Source organism: Onychomys torridus, chromosome 9, assembly GCF_903995425.1.
Source record: "Onychomys torridus chromosome 9, mOncTor1.1, whole genome shotgun sequence".
In the NCBI taxonomy this organism is placed as follows: Eukaryota; Metazoa; Chordata; class Mammalia; order Rodentia; family Cricetidae; genus Onychomys; species Onychomys torridus.
The window spans coordinates 48,189,148-48,210,416 of NC_050451.1; the positions used below are offsets into that span (position 1 = coordinate 48,189,148).

General features: G+C 45.4%; 1 protein-coding gene across 3 annotated transcripts in view; it reads right to left on the reverse strand.

Moving 5' to 3' along the window:
• Nucleotides 1-21,269, reverse strand: part of Atp8a2 (ATPase phospholipid transporting 8A2) — a 574,910-nt gene that overhangs the window by 148,683 nt on the left and 404,958 nt on the right. For all 3 annotated transcript variants that reach the window (XM_036199222.1, XM_036199220.1, XM_036199221.1), the window contains exons 31-33: nt 14,853-14,914; nt 14,602-14,658; nt 12,664-12,771 (exon numbers count right to left, since the gene is read on the reverse strand). In XM_036199222.1, the coding sequence (XP_036055115.1) occupies nt 12,664-12,771; nt 14,602-14,658; nt 14,853-14,914 (227 nt within the window). The remainder of the gene's footprint in view (nt 1-12,663; nt 12,772-14,601; nt 14,659-14,852; nt 14,915-21,269) is intronic.

Consider the following 21,269-nt stretch of genomic DNA (forward strand, 5'->3'; position numbering starts at 1 on the left):
GTGTGGTGTGTATGTGTTGGTGTGTATGTGTGTGGTGTGTATGTGTGTGTACCTTGTGTATACAGGGCATCAGAGTCCAAGGGTCTTCTCAATTATTCTCCACCTCCTCTTTTGAGACATCTCACCAAACCTGGCCGTGCACTGGTTCAGCTAGGCTGGCTGGCCAGTGAGCTCCAGGGAGCTGCCTGTTGCTGTGTCCCCAGTGGTTCTGGGAGGAATGCTGCTTGCTGTTTACAGGGCTTTTTTTCTTCTGTGTGTTCTGAGGACTGGACTCAGGTCCTCACGCTTGTACAGCAAGAACTTTTACCGACTGAGCCATTTCCACAGGCCTACGCTGTATCAGAATTTTAAAGACTAAAAAGGTTGGCTCTGATGAACACATGCACTAAAGTATCACTTTTAAGAACAGCACTCCTAATTTAGGAAGTTACATAAGCATCACAGGGGAATAAAGAGCAATTACTTTTCTTAAAAAAAAAAAATTCTTTTTTGAGAAAGTGGTCTAAAATGGCATCTGGTAAATGGTATTCTTACCAGGATGACCCAAGCCAGAACTACATAAAATCAAATCACTTTAGTGCTGGGAAAGAGACTATTGCTCTAATAAATTTACCAAACATGGAATAGGGTAAGTCTTTAAACAATAATAAGTCCTTCAGAGAAAACCCTGCTGACTACAGTTGCTTCTTGACTGTTTTGTTTTATAATAAAAACAAAGCTGCTGCCGGTCACAGTGGTACACACTGGCAATCCTGTTTTCTGGCCACAGTGGCACATACTGGTAATCCTGTGTTTGCTGGTCAGTGTGGCACATACTGGTAATCCTGTGTTTGCTGGTCAGTTTGGCACACACTGGTAATCCTGTTTTCTGGCCACAGTGGCACACACTGGCCATCCTAGTACTTGGGAGGTTGATATAAAAGGATTGTGAGCCGGGGGCCAGCCTGAGCCACACAAGAACCTTTCCTCACAAAATCAAGGGCTGGGTAGAGCACTTGTGTAGCTTGTGCAGGACCCTGACCAGTCATCAGCACCGTAAAAACAAACAAGTAGGCAAACCAGCCCCAAAGGAAAATCGAAATGTCAGTTTCAAAATGTTATTTATGATCATTAAGTTTATGTCACGTGGGAGTCTTTTTAAAAATAATTTATTTTTATTTATATGCATTGAATTTTTTTTTTGCCTTCATATATGTCTGTGTGAAGGTGTCGGGTCCCCTGGAACTGGAGTCACAGACAGTTGTGAGCTGCCATGTGGGTGTTGGGAATTGAACCCCGGTCCTCTGGAAGGGCAGTCAACGCTCTTAACTGCTGAGCCATCTCTCCAGCCCTCCATGGAAGTCTTAAAACACTCGAATGTAATGTTTGATTTTCTGTGAAGAGTGGAGAGATCCTTAAAACAAACAAACAAAACAAAACAAAACACCAAACAAATAGGACATGACTTTCTAAGGGACCCTTTTAAACACTCCAGCAGTCAGAAAGACTGCTCCCAAGAATGTTCATGTTCTCTTTTGCTTCTGGAATTACTTTTCCCACATTCATCACGAAAGGGCAAAATCCAGACTTACTCAGTTACAGGACATTTTCACGGTCACTCTTTCTTTCCTCAGCAGACCTGGTAAAGTTTCCCATCAGGCTAGTCACCGAGTCTCAGCCTCTCCCTGCAGGTCTCTCCCTCCACCTGGCCTTCTCCATCACACTTGCTGGTCCTCTGCCTCTGCCCTTCCCCACCCCTGCATCTTCCTGTACAACAGGGTTCTTGACCATGGTGTGCCCTGCTTTTCTTGCCTTTAATTACGATGCAGTGATGGTGGCAGAATTCCAAATACGAGGTGCTTTCTTTTCTTGCCACACCAGGGAACTCAGCACTAAGAATCTTGCACCCCCTTCTGCGAGGATGCCCAATCTTCTCACTGCTTTCAAGCTGTGCTGAGCAGCCAGTGGAGTTCCCTGGCCCCTCATCCTCCTAGGAGTAATTCCCCAGGAAGCTCACTTCACCCATGAAATCACCTCCATGATTTATTGGAGGCCAGATGCTACCAAAGCCTATGCTTAACGTTTTCTCTGCCCAAACCTCTTCCATAGCTCCACAGCTACTTAAATTTGTTACTTTAGATACTCCAGGCCCTTGGATATCATTTTGTAAATGCTGTCCAGCAATGTGTTGGTTTGGGGTATGGTGACTTCTGCTGGTGTGGTCTGGGGTATACCCATCAGAAATACATTGGATATGGATTAGATTAAAGCCTCCTGGAATCAGGTCCGCTAAAATCTATTTTGTTTTCATTTTTGCCTTTTTCTTTTTTTACTATCACAAAATGTAAACAAATACATTCCATGAAACAGTGAAATATGCTTATTAACTCTTTACAAACACAAATATCAGTGATATTCCATATATTCTCACTGGGTAACTAGAAGAATTTTAGCCAGAAACCTTCAGCCATTCTTTAGGTAGGAGAATTGCATGGGCTTGTCGTCAGCTCCTTGAATACACTTCTCTAAGGAAGAACATTAATCCATCCATGTAGCCATCCCTTCCCATGAGCAGATCTTTGGTTTGGCCTCTTCCACATGCTAATGAAAGACCCCCTACAATAGCTTTAGCTTGACTGCTGTAACGCCATTTTGCAAGGCTTAAACATAAAGAACAGGATATCTGCGGTTCAGGGGAAGAAGGCCAAACAGGAGTTCATAACTATGGTCAGCCACCCGGCCTTGGGAGAGAAACCATTGAGTCAAAACAGGATATCTATGGTGGGCCACCTGGCCTTGGGGAATAGACAGTTGGGCTAGGAAAACACCACTGTGCCCTAGACAAGGCCAAGTCAGCCACACACAGCAAATTTCCGAGAATTAAGAATATGTCCCCAAGTTCACCCTGGCCTTATTTGAATCAACCAATGGGAACCCTGTAACTATGCTTCTCGCTTCTGTAACCGTGCTTCTGCCCCTGGGATCCTATAAAAAGTCCCCCTTCCCCTAGGAAGGTGCACAAGTCCTCCGAGAGACTTGTTGCCCCAGGTACCTGTGTATTCAAATAAACCCTCTTGCTGTTTGCATCTGATGGATGGTTTCGGCGTGTTCCTTGGGTTCGGGGTCTCTCCTGAGGGAAGATCTCCTCCAGGAATCTTTCACTAACAGTCTGAAGGGTTCACCTGAGCCAATCTCAAGGGTCCTGGACTCTAAGCCATTTTGAATCATTGGTTGCCAGGAGAAAGAGAAAAGCTCCCCCCCCCTTATAATTTCAAATATTAGCTTCTATCCTAGCCTGCTTTTAAATTTTTGGTTGTTGAGGGGAGCTGGGCATGAAGTCGTTGGAGGAAGGACATTGGAAAAGGGGAGGTCACCTGGTTTTCATGTTGATGGAGTCAAGTTAACCAGCTGTTTTTCTGCCATTTGATAATGGCTGGAGATTTTCCAGAAGGAATAGGAGTCCTCTCTACCCTAACTTGACCTGACAACTTTGCCTTCCATGTCTATAACTTGACCGATCAGCTTTTCCATTAGTTAGACATTTTTGAAGAAGTATCAGCAACCTAACTCAAACGAACTTTGAGAGAAGTGGAAATACAGGGTCTTGTGGCGATCTAGAAGTACAGAGGCTGCTACACGCACCTTCCCATCAGCCCTCAGCTCAGCTTTGCTCCGACAGCAGATAGGTACCTTCTCAGTTTTTGTTTGTTTGTATGTTTTTGTTTTTGTTTTTGAGACAGGGTTTCTCTGTAGCTTTGAGCCTTTCCTGGAACTCACTCTGTAGCCCAGGCTGGCCTCGAACTCACAGAGATCTGCCTGGCTCTGACTCCTGAGTGCTGGGATTAAAGGCGTGCACCACCACCGCCCGGCAGGTACCTTCTTTTATTCTGCAGCAGCCCCTGGTAACTCCAGGCTCATACAGCACACTTTGAAGTCCATGGCTTTATTCCTAACATTAGTTTTTTATAAAGATCCTTGATGTATCTCCAGGCAGACCGGTGTGAGCTCAGTGGCCATTCCTGACTGACTGCTGCAGTGCATGGGAAGGGACAGCCTTGGGGGATAAATCCCAGGCTGAAGAGCCAGAGTCTAGGATCAGAACAGAAGTACCAGAGTGTACTTCTTTTTCTTTATTAATTTTTTATATTTTAGCCAATGTGTTTGTGCATGTGTGTACACAAATGCACACACATGCACAATCACTCACAGAATAGTGTTGGTGGGGTATTATATGCCTATGAGTGTGAGTACCTGTGAAAAGGTGTCAGATCCCTTCTAACTGGCATTATAGGCAATTACAAGCTGCCCGACGTGGCTCTGAGTCACTTGAAGTGCATGCTGGGAAATGAACTCTGGTCTCTGTAAGAGCAGTACATTTTCTTCACCTCTTTCCAGTCTCAGAATTGTACTTCTTGAAAGAAAAGGGATTGGGGGCTGGGGAGACAGATGCAGGGCAGTGTGGTGATAATGTGTTCCTCAAAATATTGTGCACCCTAATAAATTTATCTGGGGTCAGAGAACAGAACAGCCACCAGACAGACATAGAGGCCAGAAAATGGTGGCACTCACGCCTTTAATCCTAGCATTCCAGAGGCAGAGATCCGCCTGGATCTCTGTGAATTCAAGGCCAGACTGGAAACAGCCAGGTGTGGTAACAAGAGCCTTTAATCCCAGGAAGTGATGTCAGAAAGCAGAAAGGTATATAAGGTGTGAGGACCAGGAACTAGTGCTGGTTAAGCTTTTAGGCTTTTAAGCAGCTTCAGCTGAGATCCATTCTGGATGAGGACTCAGAGGCTTCCAGTCTGAGGAAACAGGATCAGCTGAGGAATTGGTGAGGTGAGGAAGCTGTGGCTTGTTCTGCTTCTCTGATCATCCAGTGTTCACCCCAATACCTGGCTCCAGGTTTGTTTTTATTAATAAGACCTTTTAAGATTCCTGCTATAGGGCAGGCAGAAGATGATAAGCCACAGGGCTTTGCAAGCTGCTTCTGGGCCATGTGGATGGGAATCGGCCTCAGAGTACATTGGGAAATATAACAGGCATCTTCTCAGTCCTCCTGTCCCTCATCCAAATCAGGACACAACCACTAACATGGACACACAACCCCACATTAAATATATCAGACTGCCCAATCCCAAACAACTTATCATTCTTTTGCTGTGTTTAGCCAAAGGAACCCTAACTACTTACAACAGCCACTTAATCTGACTTCCATAGTGGCAAACCTGGCACCTGGAAATCTCACCCATTTGAATCCTGTTTGCTGAACTGTCCATCACTAGCTTGGCATTGATGTTCATACAAAAGCTTTGTATTATTATTTACATAAATCAGCCATGTCCTGGCCATGGTTAATAATATGTTATACCTCCATTTCAAGTCTCTCTTATCATCTAACTTATTATCCTGGTCATATTTTCTTGTATAGGTCTGGGCTCTCTCAATAATCTCTGTTCCCTTTGAACAGGGCCAACCTAAGGATTCTCATCATCTCAGGGAAGGGGAGCTGCTGCATTAGTCACCTGCTCCCAGACAGGGCCACTGCCCTCTGAAGATGTCAGGGAGGTGGGCCTCTTTGTGCAATGGGAACAAAACCTGCAAAAACCCATTTCCACATGCTGTGTGGAAGAAAAAAGCTCAAAACCAACCACATAAATCAGACTCTGTGGCCACCGGGCATGAATATTACAAACAAACAAAATCAGCATGGAACACGCACTTAAATTTGCTGACAGGTATTTTAAAAAATTAATGTTAATGCATGACAAATGGTAGGAGGACCACAAAGCGGCTCACTGAAGAGAAAAGCAAAGCCACCTGGCTTCCAACAGGCAGCACCTTTGAAAGAGAGGGCAGAATGGAATAAACTGCCCCAAGGGAGAGCACTGTGCACTGGGGAGGGGAGAGCTGGTCCCCCAAAGTTGGTGCTTTCTATCAGGTCACTTCTGATAAAATGAAATGCGACATTTGAAGGAGGGCTGACCGGCATTTTGTTTATCATTATCCTTGCTGCCGTCTGCAGTGACAGAGGGTTGTGACTCAGACCCTGGAGTCCAAGAAACTCATGGGAATCACCATGCCTACCCTGTCTGGCCACAGAGCTTCCTCAGTCTAAGCCTCTGTCTCACCAGGCAGTGGCAGATTCATGAATGAACTGTTTCATTCACTTTTATGTGATTACACACGTACAGTGTATCTATGTGAAACGTTAGACAGTCAACCCCTACATATGCACGCTGCTTATCTGTGCACTCAACCATAAGACAAAACTCTTTCTAGAAACTTGCGGCAGGGGCTGGGGAGACGGCTTATTTCCCAAAGTGCTTGCTGCATAAACAAGAGGGCCCCAGTCTGATCCCAAGAACCCAGACAAGAAGAGATGCTGAGCATGGTGGCGCTCCCTGGTCATCGCAGTGCAAGGAGGCAGAGACAGAGGGAAGTGTGAGGGCTCTGGATCAGCCCGCCAGAAAGGAGCGACTGTGTTTTGTCTGACAATTACTAACTGTGGAATGCACACTGCTTATTTTCTGTTAGTCGCACGTGTCTTCTCTCTAGATTTTCTGTCTGTCCCCAGGTACACACTGCCTTTCTGTACGCCTTTGACTCTGCCCACATGAAAGAGTGCAAGGTCAGGAGTAACTCAAGCACGGATAATACAAACAATGGACCTGACTAACAATGGACTCAACTGTCTAAACATCTCAGGTTTCAGGTTAATTTAGTTCAGGTCCCACAGTCACAAACAGAATCCATACTGAGTAGGAAGAAGTTGGAAACGGCTCTTTATCACAACGATGCTGTTACTTCTGGAGTTCTGCTGAGAAGTAGGTAGGATATGGTGGTGAGCTGCCATTACTGCCACTAGCAAGAACTGGAAGCCGCTTCACAGTCTCCAACTTAAAGATATATATATATATTTCCCTCTGTTTGTTAACCAATGAGAAGAATAAGCACAAAAACATCTCTTTTTGTGGTTGACTTCTTGCTTGTAATATAAGGAACATCTCAACCTCCACTCAAGCTTGAAGAAATTTTTCCTTCCCAGGATCTACACACAAAGGCCACACAGTACATTTGGAGCAGCTCTGACCAGGAGCCTGACCAGGTGGATTAGCGGGAGCTGCGGTTCATCCCATTCCTCCTTCCTCAACTGCCCTGGAGACCTCTGGTTTTGTCTTTCACAAAAGGGTTAGGACTCTGGGGGTGGATTTATTTATGTTAAAGGAACAATTCCTCAGGTCTGTGGTAGTCAGGTTTCCACTCCTGTAACAAATTCCTGAACGATGAACTCATGAATGTCATCTGGCTCGCTGTATTGGAGGTTTTGATCTCTGAGGATGGCCATGTTGCTTTAAGCTTGTGGCAATGCAGCATATCCTGAAGAGAGCACATGGCATAACAAAATCCTTCCTTACCAAGAGGAAGCAAAAGAAAGCCAAAGGGCTGGACTCCCCTTGTCCCTTCAAGGACCCACTTCCAGTGACCCAAAGACCTCCTACTAATTCCAGAGACTGGGAAGCTGGGTATGTGTTAGCATTGGAGGAACATCCAGAATTCAAACTGCGTCAGGCCCCTAGCTGCATCCACACCATTTAGAAAATAAGGTGGATGACTCTTGAGATCAGAGAGAGTAAATGCTTCCCTCAAGCTGCTGAGCCATTTACTACCACAGAGAAGCTAAGCACACCCCTGTAGGGAGGGGCAGAAACAACTCCTAGGGACTGTGCCCCTCAACAAGTCACAATACGTGAGAAAACACCTTGGGAACAGTGGAGGAGGGCAGATGACCCCATACCATACCAGCGACATTACCCTAACTAAGGTCAGTGCCTCACCTGGTGCTTGGGTAATGCCCACCTGGTAACCCTGGTCCTTGGGAAACACCCCAGGACAGCAGCTGAGCAAGGGTCTGCATGCCTGCTTGGCCTACCTATCGGAACACATGTAACTTGCAAACAAACTCAATGTTCTCATGTCTCATGTGGGCACTCCCAGACCTTAAACCAAATGGGCAACACAATCCAAGGAGACAACTTCTTGGGGAAGAAGAGCCCCAGATCACTTTGACTCAATGACAGCAAAATGACACTCCTCCACCATTGCTCCCTCTGTTAGCGCTTAGCCCAGCGGCGTATGCACTGTATTCCCAAGTATGTCTGGAAAGCTCACAAATAAATCCATTCCCATATTTAGGATGAGAGAAAAAAAAATGTCTGCTCCATGCCAGTAACTGGCTGGGGCCTGGTGTTTGGCACTGAAGTCAGAGTTAGCAGTTTGTACGCTTTGAAGTGAGAAGGCTTTCCCGCTCTTTTATTAGCAATGAAATGAACTTTAAAGGAAAAAGAAAAGCCGTTGGTGAGGAGTATTTTTCCATGGCAAGCCATGTAATGTCTTTGGTACAATTCCCTGTTCAGAAAGCAGAGCTGCCTTGAGGCACTGGGGATTACCTGGTATATTTCACACAAACCTTGCCTATGGGAATTGGGTCAAGTTTGGATATGTTCAGTGGACCACCATCTCTTATGCATCTGGCAGGAACTAAAACGTTACGGTGGAATATTTTAGAGCAGTGATTTCCAAACTGGCCTCTACACCCAGATCTCTCTCTCTCTCTCTCTCTCTCTCTCTGGACATGCGTGTGCGCACGCGCTTGTGCGCATGCTTGCATGTGTGTGTGTGTGTGTGTGTGTGTGTGTGTGTGTGTGTGTGTGCACATGCATTGTTATATGCACATATTATCTTGAGGGATTTTAACAGGCAACCTGGATGAGTCTGATGCAAGCCCTTACTGAGAAAAACTCACGTAACATCTTTAAAATGCGTTGGCCAAAAGAATCGGGGTTTTAAATTGTGCAGAATATTTTTTTGCAGAAAGATTCAGAACTCATTGTCCTGCCAGGAAAGGAGAACATGTGTGTTCTTGACTTCCCATAGGCTATTTCCATGGCTGGAGAGATGGCTCAGCTGTTAAAGGCTAGGCTTACAACCACGAGCTATTTCCAGAGTGACTAGGCTTATTCTGACTCTGCTGATTAGGAAGTCACCTCAGGTCAAGAGATGCGCTGAGGGGGAGGTGGCATCTGACTGGGGCAGGCAGGGCCTCCAGCAAAGGTGAAGCAAAGGTGAAGTCTGGGGCCTCCCTTCACATAGCCCTGAAGTCAGAAGCCCTGGGAATTGCCTGAAGAAAATTCCAGCACATTACTGCCCTGGCTTTAGATCCAGTTTCCCTGGAAGCCCCACACCAACAGGGAACTTTGGGAATGGAGGTAAACTAAGGAATTTAGCTGTGTTCCACTTTGGAGTATTTAAGCTGTGATGGAGAAATTTCTATTGCATGGTTATGGTACCCTGAGAAAACCATCCTCATTGATTCTCCACAGCCAAGGGCCATGCTATTCACCATGACAGACAGACACAAGCCAAGGTCTATAGATCTAAGTGTGTTACTAGAAAAATGAAGAAATGGGGTGTCCCTTAAAATCTTCAGAATTCTGCATCTTTGGAAGAGTCCCCCGGGAGCTTCTCTGATTTCACAAATGTTCCCTGGGACTTCCTGGGTGGCTGCTGGGTTTCTCCATACCACACTAAGGTGCCATAGGAAGATGAAGCTCTGATGGTGGGAAAGAAATCCTTCATTCTATCATCCTTCCTTCCCTTTGCCCGCAAGGGAAGACCTGCCTTCAACCCTGTGAGAAACACTGCAAATAGAATGGACTAGACAAAGAAATACTTAATCACATTAGTGGGGAAACTCTCAGCAAAAACAATGCATCTTTTCAATGGCTGAAGATTTTATGAATAGACAGAAAGCTTGCTGCTGTATCAGTCTCCGGCTCTCGGGGGGAGAAATACCATTTACCATTAGATACTAGCTCAGTTCCAGAGCTTCAAAGAATTATATTCATCTGCCAAAACTTTACTGTGGAGTCAACTACAAAGCACAGTTTATGAGAATCACTAGAAGCACTCTTAAAATAAAAAATTAACTTCTAAAAAGGACCCTTTTCCTAGAATGCTTCCTACTCTAAGGAGTGGCTATGGCTAGGGCATGTTTGCAATATTGCCGCCCAGGACCCTTCCTCCTCTGACCACACCTAAAACCAGCTGCTGACCTTTTGATGACACAGCTGTGACTGAGAAAGCCCTTCTGAGGCTTTATATGGGAAGTCAGACTGGTCCTGGGCATGCTCTATACATTTGTCTGTCCAGCACCTTGGAACAGCTTAATAGGTATTGCTACTTCTCAGCCAATCAACAGACTGCTGAATCAGGTAGCCGGTTAGATGCTGCTGTGGGCCATGAAGTGAAACCTAACATCACACACTCACATCCTTCCCACTTGGATCTCACCCTGAGGAAGACCAGAGACGCTAAATAGATCTTTGATGAAAACTCTATCGGTCCTCTCACTTGATGTCAAGCAGGAGCCTCAGTCTTACCTAACTGAGTTGTTTCAAAACGACTCATTTGCTTCCTGTTGAAACCAACCAACAGAAAGGAAGACAATGCCACAGTTTAAGTAAAATCCAAAGTTTTCACACAAAAATGCTGTGTAATTTAACTGAAGAAGAGTACTTCTTGGCTCCTTATTGGTGGGAACAGCTCACTGTCTGCAAGGACATCCATGTATCACCTAATGAAGGAGACATCTGGGAAATGAATCCTAAGGTGACTTCTTCATTCCCCGTGGAGAGTACTTACACACACCAAGATGGCTAAGGTATGATGTCACTGGGACATATGACATCATGGGACTGTCCATAAATGTATGTTGCCTTTTGTTGACTGAACTGTTGTCATCCAGCAGAAGACACACATGACCTTTGCCCTTGCTCAGGGGAGCCGTAAGTACCCTAAAGGGTCCATGATGAATTCAGCCTCTCTGTAGTTTGAAAGTCAGCCACTTTATGAGAACAGGACTTGGCAAATGGCCCAATTCAACACATTGGAATTGTAGTTACTAGAGCGAATGTTCACAGAGCGGGGTTTGCTAGATCAGTCAAGGAAAGGAAGCATTTGTCAAGGAAGGGCTTTGTCTGCTAGTCAGGCACCCATCGACCCCATCCTGCCAGCAACGGCTCTCTTATGTTCTAGACATTTACATGTTGTTTGACTCCTTTCCCTACAGATATCAATGGGGGGCATGCAAGCTCACTCCTGCAGAACAAGGCCCGCATTCATGGAGGTTCTGGACACTTAGGGATATAGGCTGACTTATTTACCAGGTGAAAGACCAGTGACGATAGCCTGGGCTATCTCATGAACAATGTATCTAGACCTAGGAGTTTGTATTCCTTTCTTTTCCTTTCTTTTCTTTCTTTCTTTCTTTCTTTCTTTCTTTCTTTCTTTCTTTCTTTCTTTCTTTCTTTTAAAGATTTATTTATTTATTATGCATACAGAAGAGGGCGTCAGATCTCATTACAGATGGTTGTGAGCCACCATGTGGTTGCTGGGAATTGAACTCAGAACCTCTGGAAGAGCAGTCAGTGCTCTTAACCTCTGAGCCATCTCTCCAGCCCCTGTATTTATTTCTGTAGAGGCTGCAGAGCCGGTAGTCAGGACTGCCAAACCCTGATCCTCAGTTAATCTCTTCCCACCCCTGCTTTTGCTTCCAGTATTGTAAGCACCCCACTGCACATTCAGGAGGCCGGACAGCACGGACATCTACTCAAAGAGCATATGCCCTGTAAGAGATGTCTAGTATTAGAGACAATGACAGTCTTGCAGATAATGGAGACCGAGGGTTGTACATGTTGGTTTGCATCCAGAGAGATGCCAAGGCAGGGCTGGACAGCGGGTTTCTGGCTCTTTGGGAAGGAAACACAGAGCCTAGAGAATGGACTTAAAGTGGTAACACAATAGTGCTTCACTTTACAAAGAGGGATGAGCCTAGCTAGTAGCTCCTAAAGCCTAGGGCCTGGAGCATCCCCTTGTGGGGATCTAAGAGGATTCTGACTATGTGTAGCCAGCCCAGCATGGGTTTATGGTGTGGGCTCATACAACCTCACTTGGGAACTCAGGAGATTACTGCTTTAGGCCATACCCAGCTCCTTTCTCTCTATACCTGTTATGATAGAGTTCTATGACCTAATTGGTCATTGTTAGTGGCTCAATGTTTAGACAATTGGGCATAGATTAAGCAAAAATAAAAATCAGAAACAATTCAAACAAGAGTAGTAAGATCACTAATCTCAGCCTCTTTGGCTGGCTTGAAGATATGAACGAAGAAAGATTTTGGCATACCCACTATCTGGTTACTAGAGTTCTTAGGCTGATATTTTACAAGTGACTAGTTACCAATTAAACAGTCAATCATATACTTAACATTGAATCTGTAATCAACACAAGCTTAGATCATGACTGCCTCAAAACCACTCCCATTTTGTATACAATTACAAGCGATGTTGTTGTAGACAACCAGCATATAACTAAGGAAATGTGGGCACACCATGTGCGCCAGAGGACTTAGGGTAAAATGTTTCATGGTATTTAAATGTCTCCCATCACTTCTGTGGATGAGACAACTTCTCATAGCTGCTTGAATTGGGTCATCTACTGTTAAGTTTTGACGTAAGCAGGCGACACTAGCCTTTACCCAAGTTCGCTGTTACAAGACACAGAAAGCTGGTTCGCTCACCTGCACACAAACATAATGGAGAGACACACATGGTTTGCAGTACTGACCTGCCCTTTCATGTCAGGAGCAATGGGGACAGTCGGCCAGATGGTGGAATAGATGCCAAAAAACACCAGCCAGATCAGCATGCTTCCCCACACCGCCAGGTGACTGAACTGTGAAGGAAATGAATGCTTAGACAAGGCTTTCTGCTGGCCCAGGGGGTGGTGGTGGTGGTGGTGGGGTGGGGTGGGATGGGGGTGGGAGTGTCTACTCCAGCCCAGAGGTTGCCCAACCCCCACCCCACATCCAAACCCCTTTCCTGATGGGAAGAAACTGAGGACATACTAGTTACTAGAGAGCTCTGCCTTTCTCAGTAAGTTCCTTGTCTTAGGATTTGTAATGATGAATTTGAATTGCGGGTGGCTTACACTATCCCGAAGATGGAGGTGCGTTAAGCCCCCTTCTTCTAAAATCCAAGCCCCAGCCATGACCCACCCATCCCTGGGGTTATCTCTGTCTGTTTTATAAGACGAGGTTGCAGCCATCTAGTGAGAGAGCGGTGAAATGGACAAATGGACAGAATATTCTTATCCCTTAAAGACCACATCTGTCCTATTTATTACAGAGACCATTCAAAAACAACTCGGAATGGCTAATGCCACCTTTCAAAACTTGAAACGCTGCATTTAATAGAGTTTTAAGAATCCACGTACAATTGTTCACATTCACAGGTACAGTGTGACACTCCAATGCATGCATATAATTTGCAATGATCAGGTCAGGGTAACTGGCATATCCACATCCACAGAACATCATTTCTGAACTCGAGGAACATCCAAAATTCTTCCTTCCAGTTGTTTTGAAAGTGGGTACTCAGTATAATTACCCCACTTCATACAGGGCATTAAAGTGACTCCTCCCACCCTGCTCCACTCTGCATCCCCTAGTTCTTCCCGTGTGTCTCTTCCTCCTCCTCCTCCTCCTCCTCCTCCTCCTCCTCCTCCTCCTCCTCCTCCTCGGCTCTAGTAACTACAACTCTAGTCTTCACTACTGTGACACAAACATTGTGTGCCTCTTTAAGTCGATGGCCTATTTCCTTTGTGCTCTGAACAACCCTTGACTTCTCTCTTTACAAACTACAAACTCAATCCTTCAGCAAGCTCTGCCTTTTGGGTTCTAGTTTTAAACTAGTATTTCCGTATTCTAACCCTCACTACCTCTTCCTGCAATAGTCCAGGCTAAGCCGCTATTCCCACGTCCCGCCCGCCCACACCCTTTGAGAGATTTCCCAGCTCCATGGTGACCTTCCATCCTACCCCATTTACTTAGTATCAGAGCAGGAGGGAAGTGAGCGACAGTCACACTGTGACAGACAGACCCTGTGAAGTGTGGTTCTTATCCCATCTTGGAAAGAACCACACAGGAAATGGGATGCTGATAAAACAAACCAGGGGTAGCCATGCAATTTGGTATCCTTTAATTATGAGCAATCACTTCACAGAAGTGTGCTTGGAGGATTCAAAATGTGAGACTTTGGGAGAAAAAAAGATGACAAAACTGTATGTGCCACAAAACACCCTTTTATTTGAGGATGCACACAGAGGTCAGAGGTCGAGAGACTGCGCAGGAGTGCCAAGGTAGAGTCATGTGCAAATACTATATTTTCTGACTTGTTCTTGTGCATTCTCTCTCTCTTCCTCCCTTCCTCCCTCTCTCCCTTTATTCCTATCCCTTCCCCCCTCCCAGTAATAATAAAAATTTTCATTTCAGGCAGGTAATAATCAGGAGCTGTAAGCTGGGCTATGTGCTGAGCAAATAAAGCAGCAGGAGAGGTTGGATCCCAGATTCCAAATTGCCTTCCTAAAGATCAAAAGCAATTTTTTACTTGCAAAATTTGGAATAAGACAACTGTATAGTATTTCTTGTTTCCCCAAGGATTAAATGGGAGTCACTGCATACAACTATCTATAATGGAGAAAGAAATAATTCCAAAGACAACTCACTTTAGTCCAAGCTGTTGTCTCCAAACCTGCTTTCAGACAAACTGTTACCACAACGTACTGTGAAAAAAAAAAAAAAGAAAAGAAAGGAGTTTGGTATGATGCAAGTATTTCTTGATCAGTCTGAACTTCAAGGAAGCCTCAGCCCATAAAGACATGAAGTAAGTCATTTTAATGTGGGGAGCCTTGTGTAACTGGGGAGGTATAACCCTCAAGAGTGCCCTTCAGGAATGGCTCAACAGTGCTAAACTTACCGTGTAAACAATATTTCCAACAAACAAGTAGTCTGTGGCGTGCCCACTGGCCAGCGGAGTATCTGGAAAACAAAGAAGCCACTGTTAATATCTAAAGGCTACAGTGCAATCCGTCTTCTTTTTTCAGCACATAGAAAATGGAAGAGTAGAAGCATCTCTCAAAGCGTGAGGTCATTTCGAAACTGACTCCTTCATGATTCTAAGGGTCCTTTCTTATTCTAATGGCATTGTTTTTCACCTTGTGTGTCCTTCAAATGAATAAAACGAAATCAGATGCTCAAAGAAAATAGTTGATTTGCACTGAATTTGTGTATATTTTTTTAAAAAAATCAAATTATCTTTTGGTCTGCTCCAAAACAAGTTGAACAAGGACTGGTCCAAGGACACATCAATGCCCCAGCTCTGGGACCTTCTCAAACCTTTCTCTTAATATTTGCCGAAGTGGGACTGGGCAGCACCACACTAAGCGCAAAGTGGCAGACTCTGCTGGGGAGACAGACATTCATGGTTCTCCTTCTCACTCAAGCGCCTGCGCTTCTGTGATTGACAGTGACCCAGTGAGATGTTTCACCCAGCTGGGGCTCAAAGCTTCCTCTTCATGTTTCTTTCTTTCCAGGGGCGGCTCTGCAAGGTCCCTAGAAGCCATGGAGCCAGAGAGACTCTGCCTGGTGACCACTCTGTGGAAATCTGACTCGGATCCCGGGAGTGCAGAACTAGTTTAAAGTCAAGAATGGCTTCCCATCTCCCTTCCTCCTTTGCACTCAGGTTCAGGTGTGTGTGTGTGTGTGTGTGTGTGTGTGTGTGTGTGTGTGTGTGTGTGTGTGTGTTTGACGATGATGACACACAAGCTAGGGAGCAGGGACTGCTGTGTGCACACTTCCAGTGAAGCTGCTGCTACCACGAATATTTGGGCTGACTTACTCAGCTAATCTGTGGAAGATTCTGTTTACGTTCCTAAAATGGTGAGATAATCAGGCTGAGTTCTAGGTGGGTTCTGGTAGTGGGTGGATGCCTGGATCAGCTCTAGGGTCTAGCATTGCTCCTAGCCCTGAGAAGTCAGTCTGTGACCTGGGGAAACTTAAGCACAGAGTGGGGCTACATTAACCACGGTCCTGAACTTCCATGACTACTGCTGGGGGTTGGAGGAGTTACACTAGGAGATCAGAAAGGGATTCCACCCCAGACAGAAACAGATAGCTCTGGAGACTGGTGGGAGAGGTGATGAAGTGAGGTGAGAAGGTGAGGGAGGAACCTCATTGAAAGCAAACAGAGAAAGTTGAAAAGGGAGCAGCTCAATTAAATTCAGTAAGTCAATAAACTGGCGTGAGCTGAGTATCCCTCATCTGAAAACCCAGAGTCTTAAGTGCTTTGGAATCCCACAGAAGCCTTTTAGGTTTTGGGTTAGGGATAGTCAATGAGTGAAATCTATGCTAATTATTTCACAGTCCAAAACCTTTGAGCAAGCAAATGCTTCTGGTTCCAAGCCGGGGATACTCATCCTGTCCTTGCAAACAGCCGCCATTGTAAACTGAGAGTGTCTATCACTAGTGACTGGGTCTGAGGTTATTAAAGATGCAGCACTTTAAAGACATACTCCACGAAGGGTCACATGAGATTAGATGGGGGTTGTTTATTTGAGTTTAACGAAGATCATAGCCATGAAAGGAGGAAGCTCAATCTTTTATGTACTCAAACTACTCTATGCAAGGCATTGTGGGAACTCAGAAGACAAGACTCCAGTCTCCATGGTGTCTGAATGACAGTCAGGGAACAGAGCATACACAAATGAACAAATGGACATACAATCAGCTAGAGGAAATTTAAGATATACTGTTTGAATACCGAGTGGCCAGAGATTGTTGTTTTAGTTAGAGAGGTGCCCTGGGAACAGATCAGAATGATAGAGAGGACTTAGTTCAATGATCTTCAAGAACCGGTTTCTGGGAAAGAAAAGAAATTGCTAAGAATCTTAATGAAAACAGTGCTTGATGAGCTCAGAGTTCATCATGAAGACCTGTCTCTCTAGAGATTCAGGGATGGAACAGTCAGAGGCCAACAGAGGCAGGCCGGACCAAAGAGTCCATCCACACTTCTATGGTGGTCAGGACCGATGAAGCTGGAGGCTGCTGAGCCTTCCGTGAAATGGTTTTGAGTATTCTCAAAGGAATGGTGCAGCTCTCGGGTGAACAGAACAGGGATAATGACAAGTACAGTGCCAGTTTGGCAGCGATGGCAGCCAGCTGTGCAGGCGATGGAGGGTGATACCGGTAACAGCAGAGTTATGCATCCACTCTGGCAGCCACTAGCTCCATTTAGTTGCTTAATTTTAAATTAATTGAAAAAAAAAAAACAGTTAAAAAAAAAAACCCAGAGGCTTAGGAGGAGGGAGAGGGAGAATGAGATGTCGCTTAATGAGTACAGAGTTAAAAGTTTGAGGTGATTAAACAATTCTGCAAACAGCCAGAACAGCAAGCTCTGTGCAACTAGTGTCTCTGATTTGTGTATGTAAAATGGTTAAAATTGCAGAATTTACTTATGTCTGTGCCTATGATCACAATATAAAATTAACAAAACATGATCACAGGGCCAAAGCAATACAACCTTTAGAATAAATGGAAGCAGTACATCTTTCCAGCCCCAGATTTAAGAATGATCTCAAGAAAAGACACCAAAAGTATGGTGGCAAACCAGGACCAGTTAGACTGGGTCAAAACTTTTAGGCTTCAGAAAATGAGAAAAAAACCAAAACAATGGAGAAAACACTTGCACATTACATGTCTGATAAGAAGCTTGTGTCTAGGACACAGAAAGAACCCAACAAGCAACCTAAAACTTCTCAGTCTGAACCTGGGCAAGGGATCTGAGTAGATATATTAAGCAGAGAAGATACACAAATGGCTAACAGGGATTCAGAGAAACTCAACACAGCTGGGAATAAAGAAAACAATCCCAAAGCCACTTGAAGAATCATTTCATACCCAGGATGCCAATAACAAACATGACAACCACCGCATGCCTTTAATCCCAGCACTCAGGAGGCAGAGCCAGGCGGATCTCTGTGAGTTCGAGGCCAGCCTGGGCTACAGAGTGAGACCCAGGACAGGCTCCAAAACTACACAGAGAAACCCTGTCTCAGAGAGAGAGAGAGAGAGAGAGAGAGAGAGAGAGAGAGAGAGAGAGAGAGAGAGAGAGAGAGAACCTGTAATTGTTCACACACGGCTGGAAGCTGAGTAAGCTGTGCAGACATTTTGGGAAACTATTGGCACTTCCTAAAAAAGAGTGTGCACATTTATTACATGACTCAGTAATTCCCAAGAAAAATGAAAATGTGAATGAAAGACAAAAGCTTATACATGAGTGTTCATAGCAGCATTATTCACAACTGCTCACGAAGCCTAAAACAATGAGCATCATTATTCCCTATCCACAGTAGCCTATTCATACTGCAGATGTCCATCAAGCGGTGAATGCACAAATAAATGTCCATCACTCAGTGAGTGGTGCATCCACACAATAGAGTATTATGAAGACATAACAAGGAATGAAGTGTGGGTACATGCCACAATATGGATGAACCTTGAAAAGGGAAAGAAGTTAGGATAAAATGTCCAGGGGGGTCAGATCTACACAGACATGGTGCAAAACAGCAGTTGCTGAGGGTTTGAGGGCTGGGTGACAGCCTCTGGGGGTGACGAAGCATTTGAAAGTTGATGATGATGATGTAGTGGTGGTTGGGTTGTGTGATGGAATTACACCTTGAGATGGGGGAATTGTACAGTGTAAATACAGAGACACAATTATATAACAATGAAGCGGCTACAAAGACTTGGTTCCTTAGTCACACTGGCCACATTCCAAATGCTCAGAAGTTGTGTGTGGCTAGTGGCTACTGTACTGGGCAGCAGATACATGCATCATCTCCCCCCTCCCCAACTGACATTCAGGGCAAGAAAGGCCATGCCAGAGGTACCGAGAAATGACAGAGACTGGTCAATATTTGGAAGTGGGAATGACAGCATTGGCTCACAGTTTGGAGGTAGAGTAGGAGGGAGTGTGAGGAACCTCAGCCTGAGCAGTGAGGTAAACAGGATCGCTGACTTGTGATGGAGACCAGCAGTCTGGTCTTTACCATGGGAAGACTGGCCGGAGGAGGAGCCCATGAGGACCTGTAGTGGTGTTTTCAGTTCACAATAGGAATGGCCAACATGAAACATGACTATGTACAAGAGAAGGAATTTGGTAAATGAGGCGAGGGGAGGAATCAGCTTAGCAGGCAGGTCCTGGTCATGAGAGTTAGGAGGTGCTGGTACAGCCTGGCTCTCCTACCCTGGTTCTACTGGAAGAGAGGTTTTTAGATTGGAGCCTGGGCCCTCCACACCTCGTTTCTAACACGGAGGTTTCATATCAGGGACAGAGGTTAAAGAAGAAGATGTGACTATGACCGAAATGACCCCCAAGTTTCCCCTGGGGCAGGAAACGATGCTCTTAGCTGTTAAGTCAGCCCCGTGCATGTAGTGGCAGGGATGTGGACCTCAGCTTCCTCTTCTGCTAGGTCCAGATGGATTTCCCAGTCTATCCACCCTGTGTATTCACAAGCACAGAGGCTTTTAACAGACATGAGTGGTGATCTGGAGCCTTGATGTTCCATCTCCACTAAGTCCTGGGGAACCCAGAATAACTCTGGCCAGGTGGGAGAGTTGATGGAGAGGAAGACTAAGCCCCAAACCAAAGCCCACAGTCACGGTCTCATGGCTTCTGTTGATGTTTGTTGGGATAGTCCGTCCCCAAATGCTGGCATTACTGACACACACTACCACATCTGGCCTGACCATTTTTTTGTTTGTTTGTTTCTTTTATCTCTGGTGCTGGTGACAGAAGTCAGGTCCATACACATATTAGGCAAGTACTCTCCACTGAGTTCTACCCCCCAGCCATTGCTTTGTTTTGGAGACAGGGTATTGCTGTAGCCTCACTGGCATCAAGCTTGTAACACCTGCCTCAGATTCACTAGTGTTGGAATCACAAGTGTGCAAACCACACTCAATTCTGAATCTCCTTTAGTATCAATATTTTCAGTGCAGGCTGATTCATGGGTTAAAAGAGATTTAAAAATGCAAAGCATTTATCTAATACAGAGGGCTTAGAATACAGTCCACATTTTATGTACACATATAAAATAAACAGGAAGGACTAATCTGAGAGGAGGGAGGACTGCCCTGAGAGAGGAGGGAGGACTGCCCTGAGAGAGGAGGGAGGACTGCCCTGAGAGAGGAGGGAGGACTGCCCTGAGAGAGGAGGGAGGACTGAGCTGAGAGAGGAGGGAGGACTGCCCTGAGAGAGGAGGGAGGACTGAGCTGAGAGAGGAGGGAGGACTGAGCTGAGAGAGGAGGGAGGATGCGTCTGAGAAAAGATCTGAGAAGGAGGACTAACCTGAGGAGGAGGAGGTAAGATTAACCTGGAGATGAAGAACATTCATTATCTCTATTCCTAAAGCCTACTACATGATTTCCACAAGGTACATTTAAAAAAGTCACCTTCCTATGTGCTTGGGTTGACGCTGCTGTGTCACATTTAGGTTGATGTGTAGCTGAATGTGACAGACCCACACCATGATGGTGCTCAGGCCATACACAAGGGAGGAGACTCAGCCTCTCTGAGACATGGACAGTCTGAGGTGTCAAGAGTGCCCAGTAGGCAGCTTGTGAGTCTGTTCTTCCAGACACACATTGCTAGCAATTTTTACATTGGGCTCAGGGACCAGCATAATGTAGGCTTAGACAAATGGGGTCTGGAGGCAGTCACTCCAGCAGACTTTTGTGGACAGCTGGGACAAAACCACACTGGCTTCTGTACTTAGTAGTAACAGTCCCTAAAATATCCTATGTGAAATGTCTTTGAAAATGGTTGTGGAGAAAGCCACAATTTATAAGAAAAGTATGTCTCATTTTCTGAACAGAAAGAACGATCAGGGAACCTCTTTAGAATATTCCAAAGGGGGAAATGATGATGCTTCACAACGATGCAATGGCAATTAAATGTTCATTAAAAACATCACATCATTACCCAGCCAAGCCACAACATTCGGGAATGGCTCCGACAAAAGGCAAAATGTCATAGCATGGTGTTGTATGGTCAGAAGAGATAGGATGTGGTGATCCTGAAACCAGATGGGAGATACACATGTACAGTACTTCTGCTGGAGTAAGAACCAGGCAGGGACAGCTGAAGGGACAGCCACAGGCATCTTGTCCTGCAGATGGCACTAGGGAGGAGTCAGGAACACCGGCCTCTTCTCCTGCCATAAGGGCGTTTGCCAAGACATTTTGGTCTGAATGGATGCCAAGTCCCTGCTGCCTTCTCTTCCTCTGCTTCGAAACTTCCAGCAGAACAATTTCAGGGCAGAGCAGACTCCAGACT